Consider the following 22,444-nt stretch of genomic DNA (forward strand, 5'->3'; position numbering starts at 1 on the left):
AAGTAATCATCCTTAAATCACAACATAAAAACACTTTTATATCATGATTATTATTTTTCTTCTTTGTATTTTTCATATTATTTTGTATGATTATTTAGTTTATTACATGTTCTTAAACAAATAACGCATAAATAAGTATGAAAAAGAGATTTTAGAAGCTTACTTCTAGCACTAATGGCTAGGGATGATCTTGATGATGATTAAGAAAAAAGAAAAAGTGTGGATCTTGGTGTTTGGAAGCTATGGAATGGATGGAATGGCTTGCTTCTTCTTGTTGTTGCTTTTGATCACCTTAAGTAACTTCAAGCTCCATTTTGGTCATCAAAGAATGTTAAAAAGATGAGTGATTTTGGTGGGTGTTCATGGCTAGGATATGAAGGTTGAGAGAGTTTCTTAACTATGTGTAAAAGAAGATGAAAAGTGAGATGAAATGCTTTAGTGATTATGGTAACTAACGTTCTAAGTCTTCCACCAAGTTCACCAACTTGTGCAAGTTGCAACACCTTAGTAATATCTAAGATATTTATGAGAACAATGGTAAAAAAGTGGGTCCCACATGGGTAAGTGGCAACTTGTTTCCTTAGTTAAAAATGTTAGTTTTTGAGATGTTATGTTAGGAATACTTGTATGTTCAAGTGTTTAAGTGATTAGAGAGTATTAAGTGGCCACTACAAGACCATAACGATCCAATTAACACTAGATGGTCATTAAAAAAAAGATCCGATATTGTTTGGATATTCGTTTCGAATTGTTTCCATTAGACGTTATTTGAACGCTAAGTTGTGTAACTTGTGTGAATTGATGTAGTTATTGGTTCGGATGATACTCGAAGGTATTCTCATATGAATTCTATGTTAAACAGCATTTTTACATATTGCAAAAATATTAAAAAGCTGATTTCTTCAGAATTTCTACGGAAAAGTGTTGAAATTGTCGCTTTTAGTGCTTTTCGGGTAGTTTTTAGTGTTATCGGACTTCGGGAAGGTTTTAAACCAAACCCTTGCATTCCTAGTTAGGGTTTAATGTATATTAGATGTTGGACTTTGTCTGAGTCCTAAAGATGTCGTTTAGATGGTTTCGGCGGATCCTGCGTTTTCGCCAGAATACTAGTTTACTAGGTGCTTTTCTAGTAGTTTCGATGCATTGTTTAAACTGTTTCAAATGTATTCAATAAAAATGAATCATGTGTATCCTAAGTAAGTATTCCATGAGCATTCTAAGTGTATGTCACGAAATACGCAGTTCGGGTGTTCAAAATGCATAAAAATGTAGCTAAAAATGAGTACTTTAAGTGTAAGAAAGTTACCGAAAAGTGGCAGTTGTCACAATTACAAAGTGACATTTTTGTCAAAATTCATGGCTACAATAGTTTATTCATTATACCAACTCTTCTAGTTGGTCAACGTATTTCACTACCAAACACATCTGACATCCATTTGGATACAAGTTTTATTTCACTCATCGAGTCTCGTAGTCGAACAATGTATTGCAATACCAAATCCATAGCTATGAATTTGACCACTAAACCTATGTTACTCACCAACTTTATTGTTGACTGTCAATTTTCACATATATTTCAAGTACTAACGCATGATATTCAAGTAGGCTACACAAAGAAATGGACTCGGGCCTTAGTTTTGCTTAATTCTAAAAGAAATACTTCTAATCCTTTGTGTTAAAAAACAATATAATGTATTTGTTTATAATAATGAAACTTTACTACCATGTGTTGTGAACAATCTTGTAACGTGACTCTTCGACGTTTCCGCCACAAGTTCCACATGGTCGGCGTGTTACAAAAAATGCTTCACAAGGTGTTGTAAACAACCATGGCCTCAAAAAGGGATTAAGGGAAGATTATATGGAATACATCATGTAGAACAACCCTTACAAAGCAATAAGAGCTCATTTCACTGGATGGTCTACAGAATCCCCCGTGAATGAAATTTTGAGGATTGAAAAGCTAAAGTAAAATCCTAAGCTCAAGCCCACTACTCCAACCTAGAAACACATGAAAGAGCCCAAATGACAGAAAGGCCCTCCAGTTAAAAAGAATGAAAGAGAAGATGGTTTCTGCAAAGTTTGGGACTATGAGCTCCATGGCTAGAAGTGATGAGCCAACTATCCAAGAAAACTACAAAAAACTAGAAGTCCTAAGAGAAAAGGATCCCTCAGTCCCTAGAAAGACAACATATGAGAAGGTAGACTTCCCCATCATATCTCTAGTTAATCCCTCAAAAGTTACTAATACAAAGAACATTTCATTAGCTGCAATTAGTTACCTTAAATGGCAAAAGGAAATGTCTATAGAAGATATGAAGAAGTACCAAGATGAACTGAGAAGAGAAGGGATCAGATGTTAACTAATCTATGCACATGCAGATTAAAATCTAGAAAACCTCATTGGCCAAATTTTGGTAAGACCTGTCTCACCAAACTCGTCTACAATAACTCCGGTACCAGCAAACACTCCTAGTCATAAAATTCTAAAATGGAAGTCTGACAAGTCAACCCATGAATTTACTCTACTCAGGGCTAGTGGGGAAGTGCAAAAGATCTCTATGAATAGTGCCTTTGGGCTCAAAGTTGCAGATCTGCAAGACATAATAAATCTTCCACTCAAAAGTGATCTAGAAGATAGCTACTCCATGAACTTTGAATTACAATTCAATGGCCAAATTAGGGAGAAGCTGATGAGGAATAAAAGTTGATCAAATAAGGTTAAGTTTTGGCACCATCTTTTCTTGGGGGGAGATTGTTAGACCTACAAAATAACAGCTGATTTCTAAAAGCAAAAACAGTCCAGTCAGATCCAGAAATAAATATTAAGTTAAACTTATTCCCCCCAAAGATAGTGAATCTTGAACACTAGTCAGAACATCTGTTGAAGACATTCAAACAATTGTTCAGAGCCTTGGAACCACTGTTAAAGAAGAAGAAACTGTTGATCAATAACCAAAGCCCTGTTGAAGAAAATCACTGATCATGAAGACCAAACTATTGTTTTGGCCAAACATATATTTGAAATAAAGCAAGAGATGTTTGAAAAACAGAGCTTTATTCAATGTAACATTATTTAGCTTAGAACAAAGTTTGTATGTAATAGATCTGATGTTACATTATCCTAGATGTTTGCTAACATCTGAGGAATCTTTTATGTTAGGAATATTAGATGTCACTATCAAGGTGACGTCAACTTATTGCCAACAGAGCTTTAGTATTTGTATAAAGAGATCTATTTCATCAAATCACCTACATTACTTTTGTACGAACAACAAAGTTGAGTGATCTGGCAGAGGGGGAGTTAGTATAATCGTTACGTATTTGTAATCAATCTGATTTTCAATGGAAAAAAGTTTGATATAACTTTCTACTCTTGTATGCTCATTTATTTCCGCAAATTTCCATTGTTTACACAAAATTTAGTGATACTTGTTCTTCAAAGCATACTAAGAGCATCTCAGATCCTAACATATTTTAAACAATATAATGTTTAAACCGAACAAGACTTTATAGCACCAAATTCACCAATCTAATTTCTGATGTCTTATGTACGCCACGTATAGCCTTGTACATGACGTATATATAACCTAAAATCTTGTGCTGAAATTCACTCTGACACTGAATTTTATGTACTTCTATATCTGTATGCGGGGTATTTAAATCCTAAAGTGTGCAAATAGGCACCAAGGGTGTGCCAATAGTTTGAGCCATTGCATATCAAACACAAACTACTGCTTTATAAATTTATTTTGTAACATAACTTTTACAAGGTGATAACACAAACAATCAACCTGAGAAAAGTAAGATTGCTAAAGCAATCCATGCATAGCATTGATTCTTTCTTATTGTTATTAACTTCCGCAGTTTATGTAAAAACATTTATTTTGTCATCAGACATTAGTTTGAGAACATCTTGTAAACCTGCCCCGTACCCGTGGCCGATTCTGAGCATATGTTTTCCTTGCAGAATGTAATTTTTTCTTCGTGTATTTTCTTAATTTCTTTTTCTCTAGATAACGTAAGATTCTCTCTTGCCTGCTCATTGGAGGACTCGGAGGTAGCGGTTTTAAATAATCCCATGAGTTTGAATTACTTCCAACTGTTTCTTCAACTAGATTTCCAGGACGAAAAGGAGTAAAACATAACTGGTTTAGTGCCCATTCTTGTGGCATATTCATGGTGCTAATTGTTACCTCTGGCATACTGCATAAAGGCTTTGTTAAGAAAACAGAAATAAGTTATTAAAGGTGACAAGAATTGAATCAACGTAAAATTGGGCTCAAGAATTGAAAGGCTTAAATTTTTGTACATGAGCCACTAAAATGTTATTGTCCATTTTTTACAAATGTATTATAAAGCCTAAATAAAGATTTGATTAAATATTTGAATAAATAGATTTAAAATTTCATTTAAATCAAGACTAGACTAAATGCAACTTACAACCTATTTCACTCTTTTTTGTGAAAGTTGATGATTTCACCATTTTGTAGTAAAGGAAAAGCTTAATTCAACGCGATTATAGTAGTAAGCTACTATCAAGAAGTCTAAACAAAGATGTTTTTTAACAAAGATGTAGATGCCAACATTATGATGATACACCGTATAAAATATCTAACCGATTTTCAACCCAAAATTTTTTCTACTCTTCTTTAAAAAAAATATTCATGTTTTAAATATTGAAAAATAAAATATAGTAAGTTATACGTAATTTCAATTATATCTTATCTTACATATAGTTTTATTTTTTAAATCTTTTTAACCAAACATTATGAATAAAATTATATTTATTGATTATATGTTTATTTATAATGGTATAGAAAATTTGATTGAGAAAAATAATGATTACAACTTATTTACAAGTCTATTTATACATAAGAACACATGAATGCATTTTGACTAGTTCTACATCTAACGTTTCAATAATTAAATGGTAATTATTTACTGAACTTGACTTGTTGACTATTGACTTGAGCATCGACCATCAACTTTACAGTTAACTATGACTTTTCGCTTATAAGATAAGATCATTTCATTCTTATTTATCCTTGGACCTCCAACAGTTTCTGATATCTAAGATATGAAGGTAAGGAAAATTATGAGTTTCTTTTTGATATCACCAGAAGGAAAATTATGTGGAAAACCTTACATAAAATAAACTTGGAAATGTCGAGTAATCACTCTGAATCCCTTGAGATAACTTTAATATATGTTCTTGTTGCTCCTCCAACCCTTCCCTAGAAAAGCGAACATAATTTGCATTGTGATCAACCAGACCATGATCCTGATTTCCGGTCAACGGACAGTAACTTGTAAGATTCAAGGACCCATTAATCTGATTAATGTAAGGATTGGGCAGCAAAGTATTGGTTTCATTTGTTGTGATTTGCTCACCAGTTTCCTGATCATTGTCAATAATAAAAACAGGATTAACAGTACTGCTAGCACGAATAAAACAATATAATCGAGAATAGACTTGATTTAAATTTCAACCCATTATACCCCTTCCCATTCTACTAAAATTTCATTATTTTACCAATTTATGATTTAACACAAGCTTAATATGAACAGTTTATAAGTAGATATATGATCAATAACAGCTCCAGAGGGAACACATTTAGCTAGGAAATCATGTGAATGTAAGTTTAAATTCTTTTTGAAGCAATCAGGAAGTGGAAAAGAAGAAATAGATACTGAGAGACACTGCTACAAAAAAAAAGAGAAGTTGACACCAAATAAGAAACAGTTTGCTACCATATGAGCGGTGGCAAGATAGGATATCTAAATTTACGCTAATTAAATCTATCACACTCCCGCTCATCTCTCACATGCATCTAAACCTAGATTCATCACGTAGAGCTCTAACCCTAGATTCATCTCCCCCTAAACCGAATGATCTGCAGTTTCACAATCGGATCAAAATCACAAGCAATCTCTCCAATTGATGAGCTTCTCAAAGGCGATTCACAACATCAACTGCTAAAATCTGAATTTTGTTACGTATTTTCAACATATCATATATCCGGATTCGCAACTGTTACAACAAAATCATACAAACTAACACCAATCTGTGCAATTGGAACCGAATATATTTCTGTTTTCTTAGAATCAAGTCGGAAGACAAGTAGAAGAGTTAGGGCTCGTTAAAAGTTCAAGTTGTTCTTATATGTTTCTATTGTTTTTGTTAGTAGTGTATCAGTTTGAAGGTAGCCATGTTTGGTGTTTTATGGCGAAAAGTCATTAATGGAAGCTCTTCTGCTTCGGTAAGTGTCCGTACCTTTCTCAATCGCCGATTTACGTTGTGTTTTTGTCTATATTACATCTTCATTTGAGAAAGATTAAGTTTAGATTGTTAATTGTGTTACTTTTGTTATCTGACATCATTAGAGTCTGTTTAGAGGTTATAGGGTTATCTAACATCATTTAGTTCTAATTTAACCCTGTTTTGGATCCTTGAAAATCTTTGGAGGCTATGTATTGTTTTACATTTCAAGTCGTGAAGAAAAAGATGAACCGAAAACTCCATCATAATTGATATTGGTTACTTCTTGATCTACAGGAAGATCATGGACATGATTGAAGTCTCAATCTATGTCTAAAGTTAGCACCGAGTCAACCCGAAAATTGGCGAATTCATCAAAGTTAGCTTATGCTGCCTCTCAAGTTGAACTTTATCGGTATGGAAAGAATATTTTTGATCTGTTATAAATAAGATTTTATTTCTGTTGCTAGAATACCATCTTCGGTTTCGTTTGATTGATTAGTTATATATGAGATTCTGTTTGCATCTGTATTCTTTCAGTTCTAGATCATTTCTAAGACTTTTTTTATATTCTTTTTTCCTTTTTAACTTTTTAAATAAGGTTGTGAATTTATCATTTGGGTACGTATGCAAAACTCAAAGTGGTGTTAACCTAGTTGCAACGCATGTTCTAGAACGAAATGTTTCCCATGCTACAACGGTCCAATAAAGGTAAGCAAGCTTTGTTTTTCCCTACAAGAAGTTTCTAGTTATTGAAACTAACAGCGCATCTTTTAATGATGTAGTTTCTTGAAACAAAGAAGGGGCCTTGTGGGGAGCGGGCCAATTCCTTTTCGCTGTATTGTCGTTCTTTTGGTATGATACTTGTTTGATAAGGCACTTATATTCATTTAATTAATGTAGCACATTTAGTTAGTGAATATTGATGTAGCTTTACTTAATAGAAGTTAGCATTTAGAGTTGGTTACTTTAAGTTATTTGACTAGAGATACATATTTTGGTTTTTTAATGTAATGACTTGGGTATGTAGCAACGATGTAACATTGCTAGAACTTGTATGAAACATGTAAAAGCAGTATTGTTTTCACATTCTAGCTTTCTACTAAAAATATTCTTATCAGATACTTGATTTCATAGATCATAGTGTGTATAGCTATAACAATATTCTACTAAAAATATTCTTATCAACATTTTTAGCTCGTTAAGATAAATAAATCGGCTCGGTGCTTCTTGGTTTGTAAATAAGCTAAGCTCCAGCCCACCCCGACTCGGCTAGTTTATAACCCTAATAATTTACGGATGAGCAAAGGGTACCGGGTACCGGTATCAAATTTCCGAACCGAAATATTTCGGTATCGACTTTTGACGTTTTCGGTACCGGTACCCACTTTTGAGGATTTTCGGTATAGGTACCGCTTCGGCACCGGTTGGTACCGAGCTCATCCCTAGCTAACATATTACAAGAAACATGGAGTTTGCAAGATACATATTTGTGTAATGAATTTTGATTTGGGTAATATTTGTGGTTTATAACGTTTATGTGGTTTGCAAGCAAACAGGGTGCTAAGAAAGAAGGAACCAGTGGCAGCTAACAAGAAAGATATTAAGCATAAGGTGAAGGTTGTGGAACCTGAAAAAGATGATTCCGGCGGCAACTAACAAGAAAGATACTAAACATAAGGTGAAGATTGGGGAACCTGAAAGAGATGATTCTGGCTCTTATGTAGATGATACAGCGTCTCAAGATCTTGGTTAGGTATGCAACTCTTACTATCTGACTTTGAAATGACTTTGAAATTATCTGTTTTAGTATCTAGCTTTGAAATTATTGTTTTACTTATGTTATTTTTAATTGTATGTAATAGTTTGTTCTATCATCTATGTATTGCATTTCTATGCTCCTCATATAAAGTTTTTATTTTTAGCAAGAATTTGGTGGTACTTATAGGATCTTGTTTTAGTTTTTGGTGGTCTTGATACAATTATAATAATAATAATGTGTTGTTAGTTAAAAAATGAAAATGTTAATGGTAAAAGATAAGGAGAAAACATATAAGGCCTTGTATGGTAGTTAATCGATATTATTGTTTACTTTTATTTGGTGTGCAGAAAGAATCACCACTTGGATTGGCCACAGTCTGCTCATCCTCCGTGATCTTGGTATGTGCTTTAAAATAAGTAACTGCTTGGTTTCTTTTGGACTTATACTTCATGTAGTGTTTTTAGACATTGTTCTAACCCAAATTGCAGATTTTAGTTATTTTAATATTTTCGGATGAATCATTTAATCTGAATTGACTTTATGCATTGGTTGTTTTGTTGATTGAGAAGTTGAACAAGGTTATCAAGGAGCTCGTTAAGGAAAAGGAAAAAAAAGAAAGAACAGTTCAATAAAATTATAACTTTTGTTCAAAAATAGCTATAAACACTTCTAGTTTGAATGTTTAAATTCGGATGTTTTAGTTTTGGTTATTTGATGGTTTGATTTGGATGTTTATTATGAGTAACATTGGATTAGATGTTTGTTGTGATTTTGAAATTTCATAAAATGGTTACCTTTTGAGTTATATTAGGTAGGTATAAATTTTATGAATGCAGCAGCTGTAAATGGATAGCAAAAAAGTAACGAAATGATAGCAAAGAAAAGCGGTAGCAAGATAGTAACAAAAACGGTAGCAAAATGGTGACAAAAAAACGGGTGGTAGCAAAAAAACAGTGGTAAACGAACGGTAGCAAAATGGTGATAAATAAAACGGTAGCAAAATAGTGACAGACTGCCTTAGTAAAACGGTGGCAAACGAATGGTAGCAAAACTGTAACAACAAATAAAACGGTAGCAAATAGGTGACAGGCATGCATATAAAGTCATATAATTTGAGAGAACAATTCGGAGGACATCCTCATGAAACTCTAAAATGATTGAATCTTATGACAATCGGTGTTAAGGGCAAATCAGTAGATACCTTTTCATGCATTGTGATATGCTCATGACATTTGCAAAAGGGTCTACCTATTTGCACACCAACATGGCTATTTGCACATCAAACCCTACCTTTACTTACGCTGCGTATAGAGCTATACGCAGCGTATAGGGTTACACCTATATGCTGTGTATAGAGCTATACGTAGCGTATAAGTTGAATGGAAATCAGAGCCTGCCCAGCAATCATTGGCACAGACAACCAGAGTTTATATACGCTTTGTATAGAGCTATACGCAGCGTATATAACCCATTAGATTTTTTTGGTTATTTTGATGTATTTGTGGTATAAATTCTCACCCGGTTCCAACGTTAAATCGCTTAAAATATATAACCATTAATGTTATACCATTAATATTTTATACAATTAATTTTTTTTGAAAAACGTATATACGGTTCGAATATATTATATTGTTATCGTTTAAATAAAATTATTATACCACGTCTAGTGCGGTTCGAATGCTATAAACGTTTAAATATCATAGGTGTGGTTTAGATCCTGTGTAGGCCTATAGGCATACACAATACCTATAGGGAACCTATACGAGACTTATACTATATACTATACGATACGATACGATGCAATACGATACGATACTATAGGATATCATACAACACTCGTATAAGCCTATAGATGTAGTATAGGTCCCTTATAGGCCTATACGTGTGGTTTAGGTCACGTATAGGCCTATAGTTGTGGTTTAGGTCCTGTATAGGCCTATATGTGTGGTTTAGGTCCCTTATAAGCCTAGAGGCATATACAAGACCTATAGGAAACCTATACGAGACTTATACTACACTATATGATGCAATAAGATACAATACTATAGGATACCATAGAACACTCGTATAGGCCTATAGGCATATACAACACCTATATGAGACTTATATGAGGTTTATACGAGACTTATACTATACGATACGATAATTTTTTTTTTTTTTAAAATACACCCTTTATATACGGTGCGTATGGGTATATATGCTGCGTATATAAAGGGTCAAAAAGATAATTTTACCACATGATTGGGGTTAAAAATAAAAACTACCCTTTATATACGCTGCATATAGGTCTATACGCAGCGTATATAAAGGGTCAAAAAGACAATGTTACCCCTGTTTTTGGCTGCGTATAGCCCCCAATCCAGGGGTAAAACGACCTTTTTACTATACGTCGTGTATAGCCCTGTATGTGGCGTATATATGTGGCAAGTTTAGTAAAAAAGACCATTTTACCCCTGAGTTGGGGGCTATACGGAGCCCAAACCAGGGGTAAAATTGTCTTTTTGACCCTTTATATACGCTGCGTATAGGTCTATACGCAGCGTATATAAAGGTTTTTTTTCTTTTTTAGCAACATTTAGAAATTATTGATGGTTTTAGTAAAGATTAATAAAAAAAAAGTTTTCTATTTTAAATAAATAAAAAAATTAAGTATTTCTTACAAGCATTTTTATACAACATTAATCACTTTTATACTATAAATATTGTATGGTATTTTATAAGTGTAGTATAGGTCACGTATTGACCTCGTATAAGCCTATAAGTCTGATATCGTATCGTATAGCGTAGTACATATCCTGTATAGCTCCCTTATAGGCATATACAAGACCTATAAGGGAGCTATACAAGACTTATACTACACTACACTACACTATACGATACGTTACGATACTGTACTATACGATACGATATTACACCTGTGTAGGCCAGTAGGTGTAGTGTAGGTATCGTATAGTACTATTGGTGTGGTTTAGGTCCCGTGTAGGCCTATATGCATATACAATACCTATAGGGAACTTATATGAGACTTATATTATACACTATACGATACGATACGATACGATGCAATATGATACGATACTAAAGGATACCATACAACACCCGTATAAGCCTATAGATGTAGTATAGGTCCTTTATAAGCCTATAGGTGTGGTTTAGGTCCCGTATAGGGCTATAGGTGTGGTTGAGTTCCCGTATAGGCCTATAGGTGTGGTTTATATCCCGTATAGCCCTATAGGTGTGGTTTGGGTCCCGTATAAGCCTATAGGGATATACAAGACTTATAGGAAACCTATACGCGACTTATACTACACTATACGATACAATACGATACTATACTCTACCATACGATACGATATAACACCCGTATACGCCAATAGGTGTAGTATAGGTCTTGTATAGTACTATAGGTGTGGTTTAGCTCCTGTATAGGCCTATAAGCATATACAAGACCTATATGGAACCTATACGAGACCTATACTACGCTATACGATAGGATACTATACTATACGATACGATATAACACCCGTATAGGCCTATAGGTGTAGTATAGGTCTCGTATAGTACTATTGGTCTGGTTTAGGTCCCGTATAGGCCTATAGGCATATACAAGACCTATAGGGAACTTATACGAGACTTATATTATACACTATACGATACGATGTAATACGATACGATACTATAGGATACCATAAAACACTCGTATAAGCCTATAGATGTAGTATAGGTCCTTTATAGGCATATAGGTGTGGTTTAGGTCCCGTATAGGCCTATAGGTGTGGTTTAGTTCCCGTATAGACCTATAGGTGTGGTTTTGGTCCCGTATAAGCCTATAGGCATATACAAGACCTATAGGAAACCTATACGAGACTTATACTACACTATATGATGCTATACGATACGATACTATAGGATACTATAGAACACCCGTATAGGCCTATGGGCATATACAAGACCTATATGAGACTTATATGAGGTTTATACGAGACTTATACTATATGATACGATACTTAAAAATGTTTTTTTTTAAGATACACGCTTTACATACGCTGCGTATAGGCCTATATGCGGCGTATATAAAGGGTCAAAAAGATAATTTTACCGCAGGATTGGTGTTAAAAATAAAAACTAGCATTTATATACGTTGCGTATAGGTCTATACGCAACATATATAAAGGGTCAAAAAGACAATGTCACCCCTGTTTTTGGCTGCATATAGCCCCCAATCTAGGGCTAAAACGTCTTTTTTACTATACGCCGTGTATAGCCCTGTATGTGGCATATATATGGGGCAAGTTTGGTTAAAAAGACCATTTTACCTCTGGGTTGGGGGCTATACGGAGCTCAAACCAGTGTAAAATTGTCTTTTTGACCCTTTATATGCGTATAGGTCTATACGCAGCGTATATAAAGGTTTTTTTTTTTCTTTTTTTAGAAACATTTATACATTATTGATGGTTTTAGTAAAGTTTTATAAAAAAAGTTTTCTAATTTAAATAAATAAAAAAGTAAGTGTTTCTTACAAGCTTTTGTATACAACATTAATCATTTTTATATGATAAATTTTGTATCGTATCGTATAGGTGTATTATAGGTCACGTATTAACCTCGTATAAGCATATAAGTGTGATATCGTATCATATAGGTGTAGTATAGGTCACGTATTGACCTCGTATAAGCCTATAAGTGTAATATCGTATCGTATCGTATATCGTAGTATATGTCCCGTAGAGCTCCCTTATTGGCCTATAGCTGTGGTTTAGGTCCTATACAGGCCTATAGGCATATACAAGACCTATAGGGAACCTATACGAGACTTATACTATACACTATACAATACAATGTAATACGATACGATACTATAGGATACTATACAACACCCGAACCGCAACGAGACTTGGTATAATTATTTAATTTTAAAGGAATATTATTGAAACGGCATAATATATTCGAACCGTACCCGGATATTTCAAAATATTTAACGGTTTTAATTTAAAAGGTATAGTATGGAAAGGATATAATATATTTGAACCGTACACAAGTATTTAAATATACTTAACCGTATGATATTTAAACATTTATAGCATTCGAACCGCACTAGACATGGTATAATAATTTAATTTAAAAGATAATACTATAATATATTCGAACCGTATATACGTTTTCCAAAAAAAATTAACGGCATATAATATTAATGGTATAACATTAGTGGTTATATATTTTAAGCGATTTAACGTTGAAACTGGGTGAGAATTTATAACACAAAAACATCAAAATAACCAAAAAAAATCTGTTGGGTTATATACGCTGCGTATAGCTCTATACGCGGCGTATATAAACCCTAGTTGTCTATGCCAATGATTGTTGGGCAGGCTCTGAATTCCATGCAACTTATACGCTGCGTATTGCTCTATACGCAGCGTATATAAACCCTAAGTGTGCAAATAGGCAGCCTTGGTGTGTGAATAGTCTGTGCCTTGCATGAACTCTTGTATGCTCAATTCGGCGAATTGTTATTATCTAATGCTAGATGCTTAAAGGCATAGTCTTCAAATCGAGCGGCGGAACTAGCCCAAAAATTTAGGGGTATCCCATTTTTTTTTTATTTTTAGACCAGGAGTATCATTTGTATAAAGGTGACGAAGTTGCGGGGTATTTTTACACTACGCAGACGGAGTTAAGGGGTATTTTTATACTATGGAGACGGGGTTGAGGGGTAGCCCGTGCTACCCCTACTAACATTGTAAGTCCGCCACTGTTCAAATCTCCGGCATAATTACACCATGAAATTTGAAATAAATAAAAATAGAAATCAAGGGACGCAATGGACGGAACCACAATGAATTAGGTTTTAGTTTAATGTTAATATCGTTGTAGCCAGTTTGAAGACCTTATACAAGTAAGCATGTAGCACTAGAAAATAACAATTCCCCAAACTGAGCATATAAGAGTTTGGATATATGTCATTGAAATATCATAAATAATGAAGAGGTATGTACTGATCACTCGCCCTTCATGGAAAATCATAAGATTCAGTCATTTTAGAGGTTCATGATGACATCCTCCGAACTTTTCACATTTCACTCTAACGATATGATTTTAAATCTATGCATGCATGTGAAATAACCCTCACATAAATCTGGTTCTTTTCTATGGTGTGTCACTGTCGTGTCAGAATCTAGTTCTTTGTTTCGGCTTCCTGATTGTTTGAAAAATAGATTTGAAGCTTACATTTAAAAGATTTCCTAACTACAAATGTTACATCTGAATCTTTTATTTTTTACATATCTACATATGAACTGGTTTGATTAAGCTGATGTTTAATCATATGTTGGTAACATCATGGAATTCACTAAATAGGGAGGAGCGAAATGTGTTGAAAGTTGCATATAGTCTATTCTTGATTTTAAGGACATTTTAAATTGTTTTATTCATGCTAGCAATTCAGGTAAATTAACTTCATCACTTAGCTATCATACATAAGTGTTTTTTTCCTCATTTTAATTTGTTTTATTCATAACTTAATGTTGCCGGTGGCACTAAATATTAACCTTAAACTAAAACCTAATTCATTGGGGTTCCGTCCATTGCGTCCCTTGATTTCTATTTTTATTTATTTCAAATTTCATGGTGTAATTATGCCAGGGATTTGAAGACCTTATGCCTTTAAGCATCTAGCACTAGATAATAACTATTCGCAGTAGCGGATTCAGAATTTTTTCTACCGGGTTCCTTTTGGTAGATTTTCACTAATTCTCACTATTTTTTCCTAAATCGTATAAGGTTTCCACTAACTTTTTCATTTTTTCCAAACCAAGGGGGTTCCTAGGAACCCCCAAAAACCCCCTGGATCCGCCACTGACTATTCGCCAAATTGAGCATACGAGAGTTTGTGCAAATGTCATGAGCATATCACAAAGCATGAAGAGGTATCTATTGATTTGCCCTTAACACCGAATGTCATAAGATTCAATCATTTTAGAGATTCATGAGGATGTCCTCCGAATTGTTCTCTCAAATTATATGACTTTATATGCACGCCTGTCACCTATTTGCTACCGTTTTATTTGTTGTTACAGTTTTGAAATAGACCCAAAAGGAAATCATGAGACACTACTGGCGGATCCACGGAAAATTATGGATACGGCAACAAGGAAAACAATTTCTAAGAGATGAAAATTAGGAGATTTATGGGTTACTTTTTCAAAGTATTTAGATTTCACCAGAAGAAAAAATGAGATAAAAACCTTACATAAAATGAACTTGCAAAGGTGGGATGATCATTCTGAATTCCCTGGGAGAACATTGATTGCTGTTCTTGTTTCTCCACCATCCCTTCCCTAGAAGATTGACCATAATCTTCATTGTAATTTACCTGAATACCCTGATTCTGCATGTGATCAAACTTACTTTGATCCTGATTTCCAGTCCAGGAGCAGTAACTTGGAAGGTTTAAGGACCCACCAGTCTGATTAGTGTTTGGATTGGGCAGCAACCAAGAACCAGTTTCGTTTGTTTCTATTTGCTCACCAGATTCATGATCATTGTCAGTATGAAAAAGTGGATTAACAGTATTGCTAGCATGAGCAAAGCCATAGATGGCATTTTCAGGGGGATTTGGGTAATTTTGGAAACTAGTTGAACTCAGCAGTGCATTATCGTGAAAGTACTGGTTTATGGAGTTCATGCATAAATAAGGCACCCTGGATGTGTGGCACATACACTGCCTATTAGAGCAAAAGCCACATGAAATTGAGTTACTGCCCCACATTTTGTTGGTCTTTTTTTAGAAAGTATTTCTTGGTTGGGGTCTTTATAGATGCCTGTAAGTAGAGCGAATCCAAGAAAAGTGAGTGCTCTGTGGTGTGGGTGGGGGCCTAAGTATTCTTCTGATGGGGCAATAATAATGCAGAAAATGGCTACTGTTAGGGCATTATTTGAATCGGTTCCCTTATTAAATTTTATTAAGATAAATGATAATTGAAATTGCTATACACAAGAATCTTAACACAACCCTGACAGAACCATTTAAGCATTACGTCTGAACTTTTCGTCTATTCTCAAGCTGAAGGATGTGGTACTCGAGCTTCTCCGACCTACACACTATCAAAAGCTGATGCGGGTTAACACAACATAAAATGTATAAACTTGGTATGCAACCCATAACTAATAAGAATAAAAATATTAAGCAGTTAGATTATCCTACGACCTACTATAACTGAACCTCTACATGAAGCCAGCCAATCAAAATTGTTGCCTCTCCTTAACTTCACCAATCTAGTTTCCATGTTAAGCCAGATTCATTCGACTCCACAAAACACAGGTGTGTGGACTACCCATCCAAACACTTTATTTTGTTCAGTGAGTACTCTAGATTATAAATGTTAGCTGTATTAAATCGTTTTGTTATGTGAAAATCATTTTATATTCAATATTAACTCAAGATTATTTGTACATATATTCTGGTCTCGACGTGACGTAGTCTCAATCTTTCATTCCGCACAAAATGTCTATCAATAGTTGAGATCATTAATCTTAAACTCCATCACCTTGGACTAACAACATGTACTTAATACTTGCCAACAGATTTAATAGAATGGGAGATGAAAGACTTTGTTAGGGATTGTAGTGCATTGCAGCGGAAGTAGAATTGATAATGAGTTGAGAATACAAGAACATAGTATAAAGGAACAACAAAAAAGAAAACTAATTGGTGGACACACTACTTTTAGTAATAAGAGCATTTATCTAACAGAAGGTTACAAATCTTTTTTTTTTTAATTCAAGCCTTGCTCTAGTTCTACAATTGAATGAATTAACTTTTACTAATAAGAGCACTTATATAACAGAAGGTTGGCTTAATTATATACTTGTTTTAGATGTTGTTGCCGATTTTTTTTTCTCTTTGCTTTTAATTTTAGTCGGTAATATTTGTAATAACTCTTTCTATTTACTCTTATTTGTAGATGTGGCAAGACACAAGAGAGGCTACAAATAATAATGGTACAGATTTTTTGTTGATGACGATGGCGAAATTTTTAGTGAGTTTGGTATTTCGTAAGTTTAGCTTTATATAAAATTATATGTAGTTTATTATGGAATTTAATGTAGCTGGTTATTCATTCAACAAAGGATTGTAATTTGACGGGTTTATTTCCAATTGAATGTGTATTGGGTGGATTTGAAAATGTTCAATTAGTGAATGTAATTTCATGTGTATTTCCGAAAAACCTTTTCACTGCAAAATTATTTTAGCTTCTCTTGGATTATCTTGATCATGTAATAATACTTCAGAACATCTAAATACATTGCATATATTATTTGCATTATATCTCCATTGGTATGGTCAAATCCCACATCTTTTGCGATCACCATCCAAGTGTTGTTGGACTGACAGCCTTGTGACCCCATCTTTTTTCACAAGTAAATATAAATCTAAGAGATCTATCTTCAGATTGTTTCCGGTGTAAGACGGAATTGGTCGAGTTGGGATTTTTAAATGATCCCTTAAGAACCTACGTATCATTTATTTGAATTTGCTTTCAATATGAAATTTGGATTTGTGAGCAAATTTTGTATCATTTAACATGTCGAGAGAAGACTTGCCATTGGTAAAGTCACAAAATTCAATTACTTGAATAGTCATGACATTCCAATCCGGTTCTCTTGAGGACATTTCTAAATCTTCAAAGTAGGAATTCAAATAGTCTTTTTTGAATTCCTGTTGACCGTTATGATTGTTTATACTTGCCTGCTTCTCCATCTCCCCTAGTTCTTCTTCTTTAAAAAGACCTGTAACTTCATACATTGAATTCTGTCATTTTCACACTTAATTTTGACTGTATATCCTTGCATAATTAATTTATCCATGCTTAAAATGTTTCGGGTTAAATCTGGCGGTATAAAACACACTTTGAATTCTTAAATTTTCGTAGCCTGAAAAGAATTCTACAACCCCTATACCCCTTATAAATAAATAATCATGTTCTCCTGTTCTGATCTCCACCTCATATGAATTTCTAACTCCCCCGTGGATTTATTACCCAGATATTGATGTTTAAAAGACGTACTTACGTACCAGATTTCAGATCATACACCTGAATCTGTTCCATGGACGATGTATTCTTCCAAAACATCTTGAACAATTTTCTGACTTTGGCTCCCAGTGTTGATGTCTTGTCGGATTAACTGTGTTGCTTCATCATCGTGAGCCTCATCATAATCTTTCAGTTTGTAGAAGGCGATCATATGCCCCAAGTGATGAAAATAATGGCATCTTTTACTCAGTCTTCTTCGTTGATTCTGCATCTTTTCAAAGTTCTTAGTTCGGGTCTTCTACCTCTAGTGCCTCTTCTTTCTGTGAACCTTAATAATTGAGCCCCGTTGTGATCCATAGTCGCACATTATTTATGTAAAAGTCGTTCGCTAAATTAATAAATCGATAACAATTTCTAGACGTTATTAATCTAAAATAAGACGACGTCGCTTTAAAATCCTTTAAATGTAAAATGTTGTTAGTGCATCTTTAGGATTGTAGTTAATTTTTCGAGTTGCGTAAAAAAATAGACTATGATGAAAGAATGCGTTATGTAAGAGTATGCGGTTACCATGTCACTAGACATTATATCATCATGAGCTACATAGGATTTTTTTCATTTATCACCAAAAAGTCATATTATGTGCACCAAAGGCGATGCCTGAGTGTTGTTTCACGTATGAGTTCTTCAATTTAATTCTAGAAAATTATAATGGGAATACACGAGTCAAAATGATACATGATCATGGTGCTCTTCAGTTTTAACAATGTAACTGTTCCATAACAATGTAATTGATAATAACAGAACGATTTGTGTAAATGCAACTAGCGGTCACACCCCGTCTTTGGGGTGTGTGATACTTGTGATATTGGTGTATGATGCTCACACCCAAATATAGATGAAGGAGGGATTAATAAGATTAGTCTATTTTGAGCTAACCAAAACTTACGAATGAAAAACTTGGATGGTGCAACATAAATCTTCTTTTTTTATTTTCTATTCTTTTTACTATAGGTTGCAACTTAATGCTCTCCCAAAGGTGGAGTTAGGTTTGTCTTGTTTCTTTTGGAACAAACAAATAATTGATCTGTTTTTTTATTAGTTGAACATTCCAAGATTCGAAAGTATCTAAGACACATTGCCAATAGATATCAACATTGTTTATATCTTTCATAGGTCTTTTGACATATGTTGAAAGAATAATACTTTTTTTCTATTCCCTTGGGGAATGGTTGATTGTCAAAAGGGCAATGAATGACAACGCCTAGTTTTTATGGCAGATCCAATCTAGTGGCTATAAAATTTAGATTCCAATTATATAGTATGGTTCAGCTTTGATCCAATCCCGTGGCCAATATTTTGTTATTACTATAAATGCATAAACTTGAGTGGCTCTAGTGAGCATCTATCTTTACTCCAACAACGGGTGGTTCATATCTTTCCCGCTTTGTGAAATGAAAAGCACAATGAATCAACCACTGTCTTAACTCATCTTGGCTTCATGTTAGCGCAACTGGTGGTCCATATCTTTCACTTGAAACTTTAATGACCATGCATATTTGAGTTAATCTTTCTTTTTATAATCCTATTTAGATTATAATTATAATTCTCATTATGGATCATTATTAAATTGGAATAATCACCTTTCTGTTTTCATAGAAGAGTAAGTGTCGAGGAGGCTTGCATGAAGAATCAAATGAGAACGAAAAAGGAGTGCAAATTAGATGCTCCTAGAAAGTGAAGAGAACCACAGCCATGTATATTTTTAAAGGGTTGTGAAACTTTACTACTGTATATCCCTGCACCTTCTCTATTGGGTGCAAGTCTTAGCTATCACACACAAAGAACAAAAAATTCACACCACAAGAGAAAACAAAACCAAACAAACACAACCACGGGCTTAGGGCATGATTTAAAAACAACACAATCCACATCAAAACGAAAAGGATACAATCTTTTGTCACACAATTTATGACAAAATAAAACAAGATTTTCACATAAATAACAGTTTTATTTCTTTCTAAAAGTTGCTTAGACACCACTGTTGAGATTCATACATTGTTTTAATATTTGCTATCAAGCGAAAGCGTGAATACAAATGGATTGGTTGTCACACCCGGTCGTAGCGGAAGCGCAAGGTGTAATATAAAAGTAAGATGTTCATCCATATGATTAATTTAAAACATGTTCAAAAACTATATATTGTTTCAATGGAAATACTAACTACAACTTTGTGTACATTGTTAGAAATTAAAACATAAGTTTACAAAACATATTTCTAAAACAACTAAGACTTTGCGTTCCATGTTTCGCACGAGGGCGCGACATGTGAACAAAGTCTATGTTAAGTGGATGACATCTTATCGCTTGACTTCTTAATCCCATGAAACTGTTTTTTTCCAAAGTTGTCCACTAGTTACCTGAAATACATGTTAAGCTTATTAACATTAACAAAAGTTAGTGAATTCATTGTTTAGTTTTGTATCAAATGAATCTTTAAAACATTTGAAGTATTGTATTGAAAACACGGTATGTAAGCCTTAATGAAATCGTTGATCATTAATGTTTTGCAAGGACACTAATATGTGTGCCGACATAGGAGACAACCAAACCATAGATGATAAATTGTGTCTGTGACACTCGTTTTGGACACAAAAGCACTCTAACGAACTTTGTTGTTCTGATAAGAATGGGGCTCGTCAAAACCCAATAGATCTATCCCTTTCATTCCTCGGTACTTGGATATACATTAGTGGCCCCTTGAGACAATCCTATTCACACATGATCTTATGTTTGTTTCGTTAACTAGCTTAACCATACAAATTGTAACATGTATCCTTCCCCGATAGTTTAAAACTATAAAACGTTTAAATAAAAGGGGAAACATGAACTCACATATTTGCGTCTTGTGCAAATCTCTAGATAATATCTAAATCTGCGCTCGTGGCGTAACCTACAAGTGTTCTAATCTCGTTAGACATTTAGGCTTACGTTTTATTTTTGTACAAGTCGTTTATCTTGAATTTTTTTTAGACTTATATTCGTTTATATTTTTGTTTGTTAATATATATTTTGTATTCGTTTTAGTTTGGATGGGCCTAGCCCAAAAGACAAGTGAAATGAATCCATTTGATTTTATATATGGGCCTAGCCTAATTGAATTATATAATTGGCCCTAGCCCAACTAAATTTTATAGTAATGGGCCTAGCCCAATTAAATTATAAGTGGGCCTAGCCCAACAAAATTTTATAGAAGTGGGCCTAATCCAATTGAATTATAAGAGTGGGTCTAGCCCAATTGATTTATAAAAGTGGGTCTAGCCCAATTGAATTACAAAAGTGGGCCTAGCCCAATTGATTTATAAAACTGGACCTAGCCCAACTGAATTTTGTAAGTGGGCTTTTCCTATATTAATTATATAAATGGGCTTCGCTTATTTAATTATGTAAATGAGCTAGCCTAAATTTTAAAGGTTACTTATATTTTATAAAAGATAAGTTTATAAAATTACGAATAATTTTTATATAACCTATTTTTGTTAGTTTAAATATATATAAACTCTAATAAATATATATATTTTGTCACAACCCCCGACCCCACCCTAGGAGCGGGATCCGTGAGCCAATCAGATTGTATCGGTGTCTATTAATTTGGCAGCGGAAATTTTCATCAGGACCGTAGTCAGGAAATATTTTTATCAGAGTTAAACACCCAAATGTTTAAAATAGATAAATGGGATGAAACCCAAGTTTTTCTGATAATACATATACAGGGGTAAACCCTAATTAGTGAAAGCATGATTTCCTTTTTATTTAGGTAACTTTTATAGCCACTTTTCTAAGCCTTCAGTGTCTCCAGCTGGCTTTTATCGGCTTCACATTAAGTTACCTGAAACGCGTTTTAAAACATTTTATCAGCAAGAAATACTGGTGAGTGCATCCCAGTTTAATCAAAACAGCTTTTATAATTTCACAGTATTGAGAGCGATTACAATGTTTATATCTACACATTTACTCATTCAGTACTGTCAATCCTGACTGGTGGGTCATATTACTCATTGGCTAATTCTTTGTCTAATGGTAACGTCTTTTACATTTTGTATGCAAAACCCCAATATACCGGTAGTAATTGAAGAATACATAGACTCAATCACTGTTATTATATTTTAAAACAATTGAGGTTTTGTAATGTCACGGCCCCAGCCCCGGTTTGACCCGGTCAAGAGCCACGGGACAGGAACCCGTGGTATTTAATTTATGCGACAGCGGAAGATTTTAAACAGGATCTTTTAGAACATGAAATACCCGATTATTTTATTTCATAATTCGGGATAAACCCCGTAATTTACAATAGAGGAATTTTACTAGAACATTCCCTGATTTTAT

At 34.0% G+C, this 22,444-nt stretch overlaps 1 protein-coding gene across 1 annotated transcript; it reads right to left on the minus strand.

The window, feature by feature from the left end:
- Positions 1 to 5,131: 5,131 nt before the first annotated feature.
- Positions 5,132 to 15,792, minus strand: LOC110871519. The gene is made up of 2 exons (XM_022120219.2): positions 15,274 to 15,792; positions 5,132 to 5,401 (listed from the first exon to the last, which is right to left on the minus strand). Exons 1-2 carry the CDS (start codon positions 15,790 to 15,792, stop codon positions 5,132 to 5,134), a joined length of 789 nt encoding a protein of 262 aa, XP_021975911.2.
- Positions 15,793 to 22,444: the final 6,652 nt, after the last annotated feature.

The sequence above is a fragment of the Helianthus annuus genome, chromosome 8, assembly GCF_002127325.2.
Source record: "Helianthus annuus cultivar XRQ/B chromosome 8, HanXRQr2.0-SUNRISE, whole genome shotgun sequence".
Taxonomy (NCBI): Eukaryota; Viridiplantae; Streptophyta; class Magnoliopsida; order Asterales; family Asteraceae; genus Helianthus; species Helianthus annuus.